General features: G+C 35.7%; 1 protein-coding gene across 1 annotated transcript in view; it reads right to left on the bottom strand.

The window, feature by feature from the left end:
- LOC114095857 (disintegrin and metalloproteinase domain-containing protein 32-like) overlaps positions 1-17,642 on the bottom strand; it is a 113,158-nt gene that overhangs the window by 80,836 nt on the left and 14,680 nt on the right. Inside the window, exons 2-5 of the mRNA XM_071610184.1 lie at positions 9,973-10,034; positions 7,678-7,753; positions 6,219-6,295; positions 2,615-2,795 (exon numbers count right to left, since the gene is read on the bottom strand). Of these exons, the coding sequence (XP_071466285.1) occupies positions 2,615-2,795; positions 6,219-6,295; positions 7,678-7,753; positions 9,973-10,034 (396 nt within the window). The remainder of the gene's footprint in view (positions 1-2,614; positions 2,796-6,218; positions 6,296-7,677; positions 7,754-9,972; positions 10,035-17,642) is intronic.

Below are 17,642 nucleotides of genomic sequence, written 5' to 3' on the forward strand. Positions count from 1 at the left end.
AAGATATTCTTGAATATCTTTCAAGAATATTTTAGTGCAGTTGTGCTAGTGGCAAAACAATTTTTTGTTTGTTGAGAATATCTTTATTTTGCTTTTATTCATGAAGTATACCTTAGCCATATATTAAAATCCAAGTTGGCAGTTATTTCTTTCAGCCTATTGAAGACACAGTTATGCCACCTTGAATTTTTTGTTTTTGTTTAAATCAGCTGTTTCTCTGTCATTCTTACGAAGACAATCTAATGTTTTCCTTCGTTGGTTTTCAGCATTTTTCATTGTCTTGATATCTTACAGTTTCACTATTTAATATCAAGAAGTATAATTCTTTAAATTAGTCTTGCTTGGAATTCATCACATTTCTTGAATCTGCAAATTGTCTTTCCTCAGTTTTGGAAAATTTCCAGCCAAATTCTTATCAAGTATTGCCTCTGAGAATATAAAAAATCCTTCATTTTTGTTATATAAACTGAACTGAAAATTCTACTCACTACTTTGTTGTGCATTTTTGAAACATAATCAAAGAATTGTATTAATCATGACTAGAGTTTAAGGTCTCAAAACAACTTAAATCTGTTTCAGCAAATACAAACACACACACACACACACACACACACACACACACTAATGATACTATATATATCCATCTCTCAGTCCCCTGTGTTGTTTTTAGTATCAGGCAGATTCTCTCAGTGTGGTTCAGATCTGACCATAATCATCCTCAGGCTTCATTCTCATACTTAACAATCCCAAGGGAAACAGGGGAATTTTTCCAATAATTATAGCACAAGTGCCAGGGCTGACTCTCATTGGCCTGGTGTCCAAAGGCTGTAAGCAGTATGGAGACTCGTACCAACAGAAAAAGGAAGAATACTAGCAAAAAAGGCTATTATATTATGTTTTGTTCAATTTCCTTAGATCATCTAGCTTCCTTTAATTTCTGTAGGCTTCTTAATTTCTTTTTCAATTCAGGATATTGTCTTATCATTTCCTAGTATCCATGTTTTTTACATTTTATTGAATAAAGAATTCAGCACTATCTAAAATGTACTTGCCTACTGCATTGAGTATTTTTCAAAAGTATGTTTCTTTCATTTTGAGGGCTACATTCCTTAAGCCAAGAAAAGGAAATGACTTAAGTGTCCATGCACTTATGAGTAGATTTTAAAAAAAAAGTGGTCCACATACAGAATGGATTATAATTCAATCATTAAAAAGAATGAAATCCTGCCATTTGTGACATGGATGGTACTGAAGATCACTGTTAAGAGAAACAAGTCAGGCATGGAAAAGCAAGTACCACCTGATCTATCTCTGTGGAATTAAAATGTTGATGTCATAGAAATTAAGAATAGAGTGTTGGTCAGCAGAAACTAGGAAGAGTGGTAAGAAGGGAAGGGTGGGGAAAGGTTATCAGTGTGTACTGAGTCACAAATAGGAGCAAGAAGTTCTGGTATGCTTGGCAGTAGTATGACTATAGATAAAAATAATGTGCTTTATATTTCAAAAAACTAGAAGACAGGATTTGAATTTTTTGCTATAAAGAATGATAAATGTTTGAGGAGACTGATTTCTTTCCATTGACACGAACATTACACAATACAAGCATGTATCAGAATATCACATGGTTTCCCATAAACATGTAGACTTTTTACTTATATGCATCAGCTTAAAAAGTAAATTTAAACTTAAATTTTAATATATTTACTTATCTTTGGACAGAATTATTTTCAAGACTTCTAGTGTATTCAAAAGGGTGAATGAAAGGATTCTTCTTTCATTAACTTATTTTGCTTAGTTTCTTTTTAGATCTCAATTTGAAAGTTTAGATGTACTCCTCACTTAGAAAGAATTCTGCTACTTTGTAAGCAATAGCACCCATTTCCACAACTGGCCCTCTATAGGGCTTAGCCTCCTCTTTTCCTGGGTTGCACACAGTTCTTTGAATGAATCCTTGTCCTCTCGGGTCTGCACATTAAGGAACACTCTGCCACTTCAGAAAGAAATCTACCTACTCACTCTTCTTATGTCCCAGTTCAGAAAGCTTCAAACTCTGTTTGGGCTCCCTCCATGTAATGCTATTGCCATATAAAGGTGGAGTTTCCATGGCCTTGGTTAGTACCATTAGAGCTACCTTGCTCCATGCATCCACCTAGGCCACAGTTTATCATAAATGACAGTGATACACAGTAACCAAGAAGACTTAAGAGGAATTTCTATAATGTAACAATATAAGAACTAAATAAAGGGTTGGAGTTGTGGCTCAGTGGTAGAGAGCCTGCCTAGCATGCTTGAAGCACTGGGTTCAATCCCTAGCACCACATTAAAAATAAATAAATAAAATAAAGCTTCTGTGTCCCTCTACAACTAAAAAGAAAAGAGAGAGAAGAAGAACTAAATAAAGTGGGTTATATAAATTAAATGAAAAAAAAGTTGGAAGATAAAAAAAGGTAATGTATGATTTCAGAGAAATTTTAGTTTAATTAAATATTAGGATATTCACAAGGAAAGGATATGGCTACGACTATACAATAAGTTAATAACATTAATTTTTAAAAATAAATTAAATAGAAGTAATAACTGTCTTGAAAATGCTAATAAAAAATACATGACTCACTTCTTTTTCACCTGTAACAATGTTATAGACCACTGGCTGTTTTTCTGTGCTTCTGTCATTTTTGTTAAAAACTCGAAGTTCATTGTTTCCATCCCCTAATTTATAAAGAACATGCTGAAAGTCCATGGCAGATTCCAAAGGCTCAATTGCAAAGGAAACATTTTCAAATTGCAGTATTCCTCTGTAAAATCAAGGATAATATTTTAAGTGTTTTTAATCAAATGTGTATTATAAAACTGACAAAATCCCAAAGGAAAAATAACAAAGATATAGAATGTTTTGAGTCCAGTGTTTTCTTCCAAACTCTTGATATGATTCTGAAGAGACAGTGATTTCCCTAATCCACAAAACCAATTCCCATTTTATTTTTATAGTTATAAAGTCAGCAGAATTTACCTAATCAGTTGCTAGAATTACAATATTACAGTGATAAACCCTGTTTTCCATGTCACTGACTAATTAAATCAATAATAAATAGAAATCTTGATGAATTTCTCCATCTAGCAAGGCTTTTAAAAAGTTTTTTCTCAGCAAAAGATACAATAAGAGAGGTAAATAGAGAGCCTACATCCTGGGAACAAATCTTTACTCCTCACACTTCAGATAGAGCCCTAATATCCAGAGTATACAAAGAGCTCAAAAAATTAGACAATAAGAGAACAAACAACCCAATCAACAAATGGGCCAAGGACCTGAACAGACACTTCTCAGAGGAGGACATACAGTCAATCAACAAGTACATGAAAAAATGCTCACCATCTCTAGCAGTCGGAGAAATGCAAATCAAAACCACCCTAAGATACCATCTCACTCCAGTTAGATTGGCAGCCATTATGAAGTCAAACAACAACAAGTGCTGGCGAGGATGTGGGGAAAAGGGTACACTTGTACATTGCTGGTGGGACTGCAAATTGGTGCAGCCAATTTGGAAAGCAGTATGGAGATTTCTTGGAAAGCTGGGAATGGAGCCACCATTTGACCCAGCTATTCCCCTTCTCGGTCTATTCCCTAAAGACCTAAAAAGAGCATGCTACAGGGACACTGCTACATCGATGTTCATAGCAGCACAATTCACAATAGCTAGACTGTGGAACCAACCTAGATGCCCTTCAATGGATGAATGGATAAAAAAAATGTGGCATTTATACACAATGGAGTATTACTCTGCATTAAAAAATGACAAAATCATAGAATTTACAGGGAAATGGATGGCATTAGAGCAGATTATGCTAAGTGAAGCTAGCCAATCCCTAAAAAACAAATGCCAAATGTCTTCTTTGATATAAGGAGAGTAACTAAGAACAGAGTAGGGTCGAAGAGCATGAGAAGAAGATTAACATTAAACAGGGATGAGAGGTGGGAGGGAAAGGGAGAGAGAAGGGAAAATGCATGGAAACGGAAGGAGACCCTCAGAGTTATACAAAAGTACATACAAGAGGAAGTGAGGGGAAGGGGAAAAATAATACAAGGGGGACAAACGAATGTCAGTAAAGGGGGCAGAGAGAGAAGAGGGGAGGGGAGGGGAGGGGAGGGGAGGGGAGGGGGGATAGTAGAGGATAGGAAAGACAGCAGAATACAACAGACACTAGTATGGCAATATGTAAATCAATGGATGTGTAACTGATGTGATTCTGCAATCTGTATATGGGGTAAAAATGGGAGCTCATAACCCACTTGAATCAAAATGTGAAATATGATATATCAAGAACTATGTAATGTTTTGAACAGCCAACAATAAAAAATTTAAAAAAAAAAAAAAAACATAATTACACAACTTTAATAACAATTATATGATGATCAATTTTCTTAAAAAATAAGTACTTATGAAATAACATAATTTACATAATATAATTTTATATAATAAAAATCTGAATAAGAAATCAAAAGTGAGATTCTAAAGAGTAAACAATTTGTGTAACTATCCTTCCCTGAATACAGGTAACAGTTCACATCACTACTCCATTAAAAGAAAAAATTTAGGTTTAAATTTTATGTTCCATATAAGGAGCACTGAAAAACATTTGTGAAAACAAGGATCCTACACTATAAAAGGAAGGTAGATAATTTCCTGACACAATGAAAATCTCTCTAAGCAGGAAAGAAGAAACACAATGATTCTAACAGAGAGAGTGGGATTATTAGGGGAAAAAAGACTATGAACATTATATTAATAATTATTTATATAAACACTCAAGATGATTTCCTTGAGAAAAAGTAATCCTTGTTTAACTTTATTTGCCTTTATAACTCCAAATACTAGGATACACAGTAGGCATCATAAATATTCTCTTTTCTCAAAAAATTAGCCATCCTAAACTTGGTTCTCCAACTTACTATACACAAGTACATTGAGTTGTCATTTCTCTAGTTAAGAACAAAATAAGAAAAGGGAAGGTGCTGGAGGATGAGATTAATCAAATTATGTTATGTGCAAGTACAAATATGGCATAATCAATCCCAATATAATGTATAATTACAATGCACCAATAAAATACAAATTAAAAAAGAAAAAGAGAGTGAGGAGTCTAGGGAATCCAAACCTACAAGGAAGTTAGAAATATCTCTGGTCACTGAGGAACATGACAAAAAATGATGTTAACAGGGATCCACTTAATGCTTTGAGTCCAAACCTTGCCGCTTGGCTGTAAGCAGCTTATAAAACTGTGGTATATACGTGTATTAAGAATTGTAATGAAAAAAAGTACATGTTAAAGGCAAAAAAAAAAAAAAAGAATAGTGTTACCTTAGATTAAGTAGAGGGAAGTGAAAGGAGGGGAAGGCAGGGGATGTGGGGAAAAGAAAGATAGTAGAATGAAACAGACATTATTGTCGTATGTGTGTATGTGAGGGTATGGCCAATGTGATTCTACAATACTCAGAAAATGAGAAATTATATCCCATCTATGTATGACATATCAAAGTGTATAAGTACATTCTACTGTCATGTATAACTAATCAAAACAAATAAAAATTAATTTAAAAAATAAAACATTAAAAAAACTGACATTTTTTTGTTTTTGTTCCTTCCTCCTTCCCTTCTCCCCCTCCCTAAACATGTCAAGGGATGAGGGGATAGATCGACATTTCTCCCACGCTAGACTAAGCTATAGTGTTCTTCACTACCCAGAAGAATGTCACCGCCAACAAGAATAAAGAAACTCCAAACCTGAGAACGTGAGCAAAAGCTCTCTTGATGACATTTATTGAACACTACTTAATTTTATCTGATAATCTTATTTGATAACATTTGGGTCCCAGCTCTGTGTTCCTCTTTTAAAAGTCCTGCATTCCTCTGGGGCAGAGAGAATTGAAGACTCTGGGTCAGGAGTCTCCTGTGTTTCTCATTTGCTAGTAAACCAATAAAATTTCTTTTTCCTTTTTTCTTTTAAACCGTCTTCCTGGTTATCAGATCAGCAGTGGAGACAAGGACTGAACTTTCAGTACGAATAAAAGCAGAGAGTGTGTGTTCATAGAATATTACTGAATAACCACAACATAGGAATCCTCCTCTAGTTATAAATTTAAAATAAGGAGAATGAATTCACTACAGCCAAATATCATATCTAGGCTTTCTGTAATCAACAACAGAAAATAAATAAATAACCTCAGTCCAAAGCATGTGTTGAGTGTGACAATAGAATTTGGATATCCTTCAATATATCCTTGATAGTAGCATTGAGTCTAGGAAAGAAAAAAAAAGAAAACTGGTTATTGAGGAATTAACATAACTTTCTAATGATTTCCTACCTCTATACTTTATATGTCCTATTACTGGATGGAGACAAGGAAGAGGGTGAACTCTGGTATGTTGTTTCAAGGGCAGAGTCAAGAGAAATTACTGATAGATACAATGGGCAGATGAAAGAAAGTTGTTCATCTGTGATCTGTGTCCAATAACATTTGTGCCTGTTTATCTTACTTTGTATTCATTTATTAAACAAAATATAAATGAATAAATAAGCAAATACAGTCCATGTTCTAGGCAATGTGAAAGGTAGTAACTCAATCTAGTTTGCTTTTAGTTTACCAAGACCTAAAGAATTAATTAACAATTAATCAGTAAACACTTTAAATATATCTCCTGTGAATCTTGAGAGCTTTCTATATTAGGAAAGCACTTATTCAATGTAAAAAAATTTTTTTTAATTATAAAACATAAATCTCCTTGATGTTTAAGCAAATTACATAAAATTTTCTTCTGGATAACAAATGAATGCTTATTTCTGCATGATATAAGCAAAAATTTATTTTTTTTCCTATTCACTTGAAATAACCTATGGCTTAAAATGCTCTTAGAGTTTTATTTCTCAGAATTAAAATCTGGTCACTTGATCTCTATTTGGTTTTCTGGTTTAAAAATAAAAAGGTTTCTCTTAACAGTGTCTTCAGTGACAATGCAAGGTAAGTATTAGAGGAAATCAAAAATTGTGCTTGGGGGCTTTTTGTTATGGGATACTGCTTTTGTTTTTGTTTCTGTTTTTTTTTTTTTTTTTTTTTCTTTTTCCTTAACATTATCTGCTGCAATTTAAATAAAATTTTAAACATTTTAAGGTATTTAGTAGACAGACCAAACAAAATTACATTTGTTTTTATTTTAAAGTGAATGTTTTTCTCTTCAACCAATCTAAAAACAAAATACCTTATGTAGAAATATTTTCATAATATTTTTACTACAAGCTTTCCCGTGTTTTTTATGTCTTAATTTTCCTTGCTACGTTTACTGTAGGTTCCATAAGAATTTTACTCTCTTGTAATTGTGCCTCAGACTTTTTGAAAGTCCACCTTCTAAATTGCCCAGATGATGATCTAGATTCCACATGTTACATTGGTTTATTCTTGTGCTCTCTTGTATTTAAAACTTTGGCTGTACTAAGCAAATGCAAGGTTATAAATTTAGCTAATAGGAGTTTACAGACAATTCAGATGATTATGATTTCTTGGTTTAACTGAGCTGTACTAGTTTATCTCATAAGGAAATGATGCTGTAGACAAATGTAAATAAAGTCTGTGAGTCAAGCAAAAAAAAATAATAAAATAAAAAATAAATAAAACATAAATCTTACCAAAATATCTGAAGAATGAGAACTCACAGATCCTTTATTATGCAAATAGACCATAAAATTATCTGCCAAAAAATATCTGAATATAAAAAAGAGTGAAAGAATGCAAGAAGTTATTCCTTGTGAAACATACAAAGCAACAGTCTATAAACAAATCCTCAGGTCTAATCCCGCCCACTCTTCACTACAGTTTTATTGGAACATAGCCACACCCATTCATTTACATACTGTCTGAGGCTGTTTTCACGCTGCAACAGCAGAATTAAGTAGCTCAGGCAGAGACCATATGGTTCTCAAAAAATCAGAATAGTTACTTTCTGGATTTTTAGAGAAAAACTTTGTCAACTGTTAACATAAAGGTAGTATGAAATAATACTACTGTTGAAATACTTAAATTTTATTCAAAGTAATATATTTACTCCCACCTTAATGGAGTCCTTTTTAAAAAATAAAAAACATGTGCAAGAAGAGGAGGGGAATTTTTTAAGATATGTATTGGATGTAGGACTATAAGAGTTTTCAGTTCCTTTACTCTAGGTCTTAGTATTATGCATATATACTACTTTGATAATGAAGTGAAAGAGTATTGCATAAAAGTCTTATTATTCTTAGTATTTGGAATAATACTAAGAAAGAATTAGAAATTTCAAATCTAAATTCAATCATTTCTGATTATCATTTCCAGTACTTATTATACCATTTTAGTTTCTTCCCCAACTCATGTTCGCTCCAGCCCAATGTAGCTCAACTACATAAATTAGTTGAGAAAACTTTTTAATGACTATCTAGTTGTCAAATCAAAAGGCAGTCTAAAGGCAAGTAAAACAACTCTGAAGCATCTCATGCTTGGCTACATTCCCTTAACACCATCTCCTGTTAGATTTGTTTTCATTTTTTTAGGTTGGGGTATCAGGGATTGAACTCAGCCCTATTTTGTATTTTATTTAGAGACAGGGTCTCACTGAGTTGCTTAGTGCCTCACTTTTGCTGAGGCTGGCTTTGAACTTGAGTTCCTCCTGTCTCAGCCTCCCAAGCTGCTGGGATACAGGAGTTTTGTTAGGTTTTAATGATGCTTTCTCTCATGTCTATATCTCCTTATAAATCACCTCATCTAGATCCTTCCTTTGTCCCTTAAATATTTCCATGACATTCAATTCTACTTTTTTTTTTTGACATTCTCACCTTTAAACTTCATCCTCTACTTCTATAGGTATATCTTGTTCATTTCTGTGACTGTGTTTACTACTTGTATTAAAAAGATGACTTTGATTATCATAGCTTCTCTAAGTGTGTAGTGTGGTGTCTTCAGCTTTGTTCATTTTTGATCATGATTGCTTTGGTTATTTGGAGTTTTTTGTGGCTCCACATAAATTTTAGGATTTTTTTCTATTTCTGTAAAAAAAATACCATCGGAATTTTGCTATTATAAACAGAACTGATTTCTCAATTTCCTTTCACATAGTTTATTATTACTGTACAGAAATGCAACCTATTTTTGAAAGTTCATTTTATAACCTGTAACTTACTGAATTTGTGTATCAGTTTTATAGGGTTGTTTTGTTTTGGTGGAATCTTAGGATTTTCTATATATAAAATCATGTTGCCTTCAAACAAGGATAATTTAACTCTTGCTCTCCAGTTTGGATACCTTCTCTTTCTTTTTCCTAATTGCTCTAACGAGAATTTCTAGTGCTATGTTAAACAGAACTGGTGAGAGTGAGCATCCTTGTCTTAATCTTAGAGGGAAATCCTTCAACTATTTACCATCGACCATGATTATTAGCAGTGGGTTTTTCAAATTTTGCTTTTATTGTATATGGAGATACATTCCCTCTATACCTAACTTGTTGAATCCTTTTAATCATGAAAGGATTTTGAATCCCATGCTTCTCTCCCAAGTTCTAAACCAAATTAACCATCAACTGAACACTTTCCCTGGGGTGTCCCACTAGCAATTCAAGTCCAGATTCTCCAATAGTGAGCACATATTTTCCCTGACTCAGATCTGTTCCTTTTCTGCCTCTGCTCTGATTATGCATGTGCTGCTGGTTCTGCCAACTTACTAAAATAGCAGTCTTCAGGAAGTGAATCCCTACTTGTTTCAGTTCCCAATCCCCATTTACAAAAGACTACTTTAAATATTAGGATCAAAAATTTAAATGTCACATGCAAGCATTTGCTCATCCAAGACAACTAAAACTTTTAATAACAACTATATTTATTTTTCATACTCAATTTTAACACAAGTGAACAGTTTCATAGAGATTAAATGAAACCTAAAGAATAAAAAAAAATTACCTTTTTTTAAGGTGCACAGTATACGGTTTCTCATCTATTGGAATGATGTAAGATACCTGTTCCTAGAAAATCCAGAACAACTGAAGTGAAGATAAATTTAATATAAGAAACAAAACACAATTATATATCAATTAACCCCTCCAAACAATGCTTTAAATGTACTTATTAAATATCTGAGTATATATGATTTAAAATCTATAACAAAACATCAAAAATTTGTATTTAACCAGGTACAATGGCGCACACCTGTAATCCTAGCACACCTGTAATCCCAGCAGCTCGTGAGGCTGAGGCAAAAGGATTGCAAGTTCAAAGCCAGCCTCAGCGAAAGTGAGGTGCTAAGAAACTCAGTGAGACCCTGTCTCTAAATAAAATACAAAAGGGCCTGGGGATGTGCCTCAGTGGTGAAATGCCCCTGAGTTTAATCCCCTTACAAAAAAAAATACCTGATTTTAGCATAATAAAAACAAAAGACACATTGAGGAAGACAGGATGGAGTTTCCTATGTCATACCTTACCCAACCCCAAGCAACACAGTGTGGAAGGAGATGCCTCCTGCTTGGAAAAGGGGAAGGGAATCAGGCCCAACACAATGAAACCCAGAACCAAGCAGAGCCCTGCTACCCATGGTCCCAGGTCAGCACCCTCAGACTGAGCCTGAGGACCTCACATTAGCCAGGTGGCCATAGGACTGTTTCACCAACCTCAAGAAGCACTCACAGAACAACAAAAAAAAAAAGGTCTCCACTTACTAGTATAGCAGGAAAGTGAGCATAGAAATTTGCCTTGAAACTCAGTGCCAGACCCACTACAGTGAGATTCATCATCAGGCAGAATCCAAAGGCTCCCATACCCAGGTCAGTACTTACAAACAGAGCCTCTAAGCATGCCAACAATTAGGCAGAAACTGCAGCCCAGGAAGATGGACTCAAGATTCAGCCTGCATTACTGCCAGCTGTGGCACAGCAAAGAGCAAGCTTCCATTTACTAAGGGTTAGGATAGGGAAGTAAGCACAGGATTTTATCTTAGAACTCAGTGCCAGGTCAGTGACACCCAACACTAGGGAGATGCCAATGCCTCCTACCTCCTACCTCCAGGTGACTGTCCACAAAGTCTTCAGGCCAAACCCAGTACCAGGCAGAGGCCCATGACCTTTGTGGGTAGGACTTCTATGCTGGACAGTATCAACTGTGGCTGATTACAATATTCTCAGGCCTTGTTCACACCATAGCAGTAGGCAGCATATAGCACTGTAGGCCTGGTCCTGCCCTTGTGCTATGCTGATCTCAATGGGCTATGGACTCTGGGTGGGACTCAACAAGTCTGCAAGACACAGGACTGCCTACCTCAACACTCTTCCAAACCAATCAGGACCACAAAGAGAGAGTGCCCACTTGGAAGCAGAAAAGGTTAAGTAGGCACCAAGTCATTGTACAGCCAAGAGATGATCCCCCCACTGTAAGGCCCAGAGTCAGTCAGAATTTCACAGCATCTGATCATAGGCCATTGACCATTTTAACAAAGTATCTGAGCTCAATTCTTCCCCAAGAAAGGTTTGTGAGAAAAGCCTATCCTATTTAGGCACCCCCCTACACATTCATACTGAATAACATACATCAACTGGAGACTCTCAGCACACCAGGACTTAGGGCATGATCTAGGGATGAAACAGCAGAAGAGATCACAGGATTAGAGAAAACAGGCTATCTGTTTAGAATTTCTGAAAGGACAGGCACAAACAAAGTCAGATTATGAAGGTGGGAATAAGCAACTAATTTTTCAATATACCGCTGTTGTCATATTTCAGCAAGCCTCAAGACCTACCAGGGAATAATCACCTCACCTAATGACAAAAAAAGGTGTCAGAAACTGACATAAATCAAATGATAAGTGAAAACTCTTACATAGAATTCAAAATGGCTATTTTAGGGGAACTCAATAAATTTTAAGAAAACACAGAGAAACAACTCATTACACTGTCAGAGAAACTTAACAGAGAGATTGAAGTAATCCTTTAAAACTAAACACAAATCAATTAGATGCTAAAAGATAAAGACAAAGGATTCTCAAGCGGCAAGAGAAGAGAAAGAAATGGCCAAATAACATATAAAGGTGTTCCAATGCACCTGATACAAACTTCTCAGCAGAAAGATTATAAACCAAGAATGAAGAAAATGAGATTTTCACTTTGCTAAATAAATTTTTTTTAAATTAAAACTGCCAACCAAAATACTATACCCAGAAAAGCTAGTCTTTAGAAATTAACAGCAGGTCTTCCCTACTAGAAATGCTAAAAGAGGTTCATCAAACTGAAAAATTATTGAGTAAGAGACCCATGAGAAGGTATAAAAATTACTGATAAGAGTAACTATACAATTTTTTAAAGTAACTATACAAAATCGGAATGCTGTAAAACCAAAAACTTGGTTATAAACCATTCATATCTTTAATATAAAGGCTAAAATTCAAAACAAAAAATAATGACATTAATATGAAAAAGACAATACAGTATGTTGTAGAATAGGACATCAAAAATTCAACTTGTGAGAAGGAATGAAGAGCAAGTGTAGAGATTTTTATTAGTTTTTTCCCTCCATTTTTGTTTCTGTTCCTATCTTTATGACCAATTAATATGTTAACATTTGAAACAGCCTGTTATAATCAAAATAATTTTTTGTCAGCTTCGTGGTTAACCTAGAGCAAATTCTGTAATATATACCAAAAATAATGACAAACAATTAAAACACACTACTAGAGAAATCACTTGGCCACAAAGGAAGACTTAAGAGAGGGAGAAAGTAAGAAAGGAACTATGGTAAAAGTATGAAATAACAGAATACGCTAGTAAGACCTTACCTATTGATAACTATCTTAAGTGTAAATGGGTCGGGCTTCCTGTTCTCCTTTCCTCTGCTCAGATTTGAGATCTGACTTCCACCTACCCAAATTGCTGGTCTCAGCTCAGTCTCTGCCTGGACTTGGTGGCAGCTGAGTGCTGAGTTGGGCAAGCACTTCCCAAGAGAGGCTGATCTACCTGGTTCCCCTTGTTCACAGGGGAGGGAGAGCCCTTGGAATTTCTGCCTATGCCCACAGACATTGGAGAGGGCGAGGGACACCTAGTGGTAAGTTACCGAGTCCTAAGAAAACTAGCGAGACTTTCCTCCAGTTCACTGTCCTATGAGGGGCCAAGCCAGAGAGAAGCTGCCCATAATCTCCAAATCTCCAGCATCATAGAGGCAGGGAACCCCAGATGGTGGCTGAAGCTGACAGAAAGCTACAACAAGAGGGTGCCTAAGTCCTTGGGACACCTAAAGAGGAAGTGCTCAGATCTTCACCATAGCCAGCAGGAGGTCATTCAAAGCAATAATATGTCTGGGCCCAAGGCAACCAGAGCTCCCAGTCTGAATTCTCTCCTAGCCCAATTCATCTCCCAGCTTGAACCTTGACCACAAATATGGAGTGTGATAGGACATGGTTTAGATACTGGCTGGACTCTGCCTCACTCACAGTCAGCAGAGGGAGTCAGCACCCGCCATTCAAAACCTGGGGCAGTGGAACTAGAACAGTATGAACTGGCTGAGTTCCATTCTCCAGGAGTAATGACAGTAACCTCAATGAGTTGCACAGGCCAGGGGAACATTTGTGCAACAAAGATCACATGCAGAGAATCTGCAACCCCAGGACTTGTGCTTATTGAAGCCACCAGAATCTATACCACCAAGAAAAGGACACTGTAGAGGGGACTCTCCACAATCTCAGCCACAGCCCAGAGCCTTCATCCAGAACTTCTTCACACAATAGAAACACACAACAGACACAATACCACACCCTCCAAGCACTTAGCCACAGGCCCCTGAGCTGACAAACCAGAACCAACCAGTTGATGGAAGGTCCATTGCAACTAGGAGAGTGGCTCCTGTATCCCAGCATCTCTGGAAAGATTCAAGGGCAAAGAATGACAGACACCTTCAAAATGCCCCAAATCGTAATGAAACTCATCTTGGCATGGTTTTCTATAAGTAACTTTAATGTCAACCTTAATGATATATAAAACTCTATCTTTACTGTTAGTTCTTACCCTAATAGCCAACATTGTACCTTCAACCCACATAAATACATTTTTTTCCTAACAGTTTAAAATATCATTTGGGGGCTGGGGATGTGGCTCAAGCGGTAGCGCGCTCGCCAGGAATGCGTGCGGCCCAGATTCGATCCTCAGCACCACATACAAACAAAGATGTTGTGTCCACCGAAAACTGAAAAATAAATATTGAAATTCTCTCTCTCTCTCTCTTTAAAAAAAAATAAAAATAAAAAAAAAAATTAAAAAAATATATCATTTGGAATCATTCTTCCTATCCCTAGTTTACACTTGTTCCTCTTATCCCCTATTCTTCCTTTCACACTGTCTACCACTACCTCAACTAGGATCCACATTTTTTACCTTTTTAATTCAGTCTTAGCATTCTATTCTTTTTCTCACTCTTTTGCCCAATCTTCTTCCCCTTTTCAGCCTTAATATAATATTATAGCAGTTTTACTCTATTCGTAACTAATTCTTCAGCCTGTTCCAGTTATAAACTTATGAAAAGTTTATACTAAATTAGAGCAATTGTGTAGAACAATATCAACAAGTTTTTCACTTTTCATAAGGTTGTATATGTGGTTTGACTCTGAAGTCATTATAGAAAATAGGCTTCAGTGACATCTCTCAAAGTGGATCTGATCCTGGAATCAATAGAGGCCACACATTGAGCTAAACTATTAATACCTGGATATTCTTCCAACACCAGGGCTTATAAAACAATAAAGCTAACAAAGTAGGCATTTGCTTATAAGAAGAAGCAATAACCATCCTATTAGATGGGGAGATATACAAGCAATATGAAAAAGCAAGAGAACAAACCACCTCACAACTCAGAACACTTCAACAACTGACCCCATTAACACCACAGAGGAAGATATGTCAAAAAATAATTTAGAAAGTTCATAGTTAAAATGTTCATGAGATAAAAGAGTGAAAGAGAAAATAAATAGGAAGTAAAGATCACTTCAATAAAGAAATGAAGATTCTGTAAAAGAACCAAATGGAAATCCTGGAAATAAAAATCTACTAAATCCAATTGAAAATTCAGTGGAAAAAAGAATCACCAATAGATTAGGCCATTTTGAAAATAGATTTTCAGTCCTTGAAGACAAAGAACATAACCTCAAAAATAAAACTGACCATAAGGAAGAAATGTTAAGAGACCATAACCAGAATATGCTGGGAAAACATCAAGATATTAAATTTACGAAACACTGGGGTAGATGAAAGTTCTGAAATACAAACTAAAAGTATGCACAATCTTTTCAATGAAATATTAGAAAATTTTCCAAACATTAAGAATAAGAAGGACATTCAAATATAAGAGGCATATAGAACACCAAATATACAAAATCACAATAGATCCACTCCAACAAATTATTATGAAAATGTCTAACATAGAGAATAAGGATAGCATTTTAAATTTTTCAAGAGATAAATAGATTGTCACATTTACAGGAAAACCAATTCAAATTTCAACTGATTTCTCCACCCAAAACTAAAAGGCAGAGGGCATGCAATAATATATACCACACTCTGAAAGAAAATCAGTTTTAACCAGGATTACTATATCCAGAAAAATTAAGTTTCAGAATTGAAGATGAAATAAAAACCTTCCATGACAAACAGAAGCTAAAAGAATTCAGAATCACAAAACCTATATTACAAAACATACTCAATTAAATATTTCATGAAGAAGAAATGAAAAATAAAAATGAAAACCAGCATAGGGATGCATTACAGTAGAAGGAGAGTCCATTAAAGGAGCATCAAGTCCAATTTAAACATTAAAAATACATCAAAATGGCACTGAAATAAAGTATGTCACTCTATAATAACATTGAATGTGAATGGACTCTTCAATCAAAAGATATAGGTTGGAGGGGGTTATGATGCCAGAGTAGAGAAGGTTGCTTTCCTAGCTGCTCCGTGGAATGAAACCAAGAAAGCAGACAGGCAGCTTCTCATCAAGGAGGCCTGAGGCGTGTCTGGGTATGGAGAGTTAGAGATCAAAGACACTGCCCGTCTAAACTGAAAGGCATGCTGCAAAATATTCTTTTGCAGGGAAGGTGAGGAGAAGACAGAGGAAAGAACCATATTGCAGCTGTGGTATGGGGGCTGGCAGATCCCTGGGGAGCAGATCCCTGGCAAACCCAAGTTTGGCCTGAAATACAGACCTGGCAAACCCACACAGCACAATATAGAGTGTGCCTAAGTGACCAGGAGAAAAACAAACCTGGAGAGAGGATTACACAGGGTTAACACAGAGGCTTACACTGGTCATGGAAACCCACCTGGCTCTCACCCTTCCCCTCCAAAGCTTGCAGGACCAGCTGGGAGAGGAATTCAAAAGGGTGGGGGGCAGGCAAGATTGAGTTTGGAGACTGAACCAGAGATCAGGAAAGGTGGAGTCCACAGGTGATGTAGTGGACTATGAATTGACGCCTCCAACCTATGAGTAGAACCCAGGGGAAGTCCCTGGTGTACAGTCTTCCATCAGGGACCCCGGCAACTGCTGGGCCATCTCCAGAACAACTGGCATTCAGCAAAGAGCCCATCAAAGCCTAAACCCCATTTCCAGGAATTCTGCCGAAGAGATTACCTCACTCACTCCAGCATCTGGAGGGTGGAGCATCATGCTCCAGATGACCCCATCTAATTATGCTGAGAAGATGAAAATCTTTTGAAATCCAATGAAAACAATTTTTTAACTTTTCATAAAACTTTTTTTCTCACTTTTTTTTTCTTTTCTCTGTTTAATTGTGACCTTAATGATTCATGGACATTTATACACACTCATATTTGGGGGGTTTTCCCCCTCATTTCTAGCATTTTTGAAGCCAGTTATTTTTCATGGATTACTTTTTGATGTTTGATTGATATCTTTCAGTTTTGTTTTGTGTTCTTTTATTTTTAATATTTTTTTTTAAATTTTTACTTTATATGTATATTTTTCCTCTCACCCTTCTGTATTGCTTAATTCTATTTCTCTCTTTTCTTCAAATAAGAGCCAATCTCTATTGTTCTCTCTTTCACTCTTCAATTTTTTGCTTCTATCTGCTCTTATCTTCTCTCATAAGCAGCACTTCTATTCTCTCCCTGTTCATCATCCAAAATTGTAAACTCTTTTGTCAACTTACCATTTTTATTGTAGGCAATAACTTATGTCAATTCTGTTTATTGTGACAATTAACATTGTAGTTGTCACAGCAGGAACTATTTGGTTTAATGCTGTATATTGATTGTAATGATTGTTGTTATTATTTGTCTCCCCCAAAATTGTGAGATACTGGAAACAGGGAAACTATAAATCTAGATGGTAGAAGCTCTTCTGCCTCAGATCCATACTGGTAGAAGGTAGACACACTAACAACATGAAAAAGCAAGGTAACAAATTGCCCCAAACAAAACAAGATACTCAAATAACAGAATCCATCAACACCACAGTGGAAGAAATGTCAGAGAAGAAGTTCAAAATGTACATATTTAAACTGATCTTCAAGGTAAAGAACAATATAAAGAGTAAAATCAGACAGAAATATAGAGTAAGTGAAAGATCACTTCAAGAGACAGAGATTCTGA

Source organism: Marmota flaviventris, chromosome 3, assembly GCF_047511675.1.
Source record: "Marmota flaviventris isolate mMarFla1 chromosome 3, mMarFla1.hap1, whole genome shotgun sequence".
Taxonomy (NCBI): domain Eukaryota; kingdom Metazoa; phylum Chordata; class Mammalia; order Rodentia; family Sciuridae; genus Marmota; species Marmota flaviventris.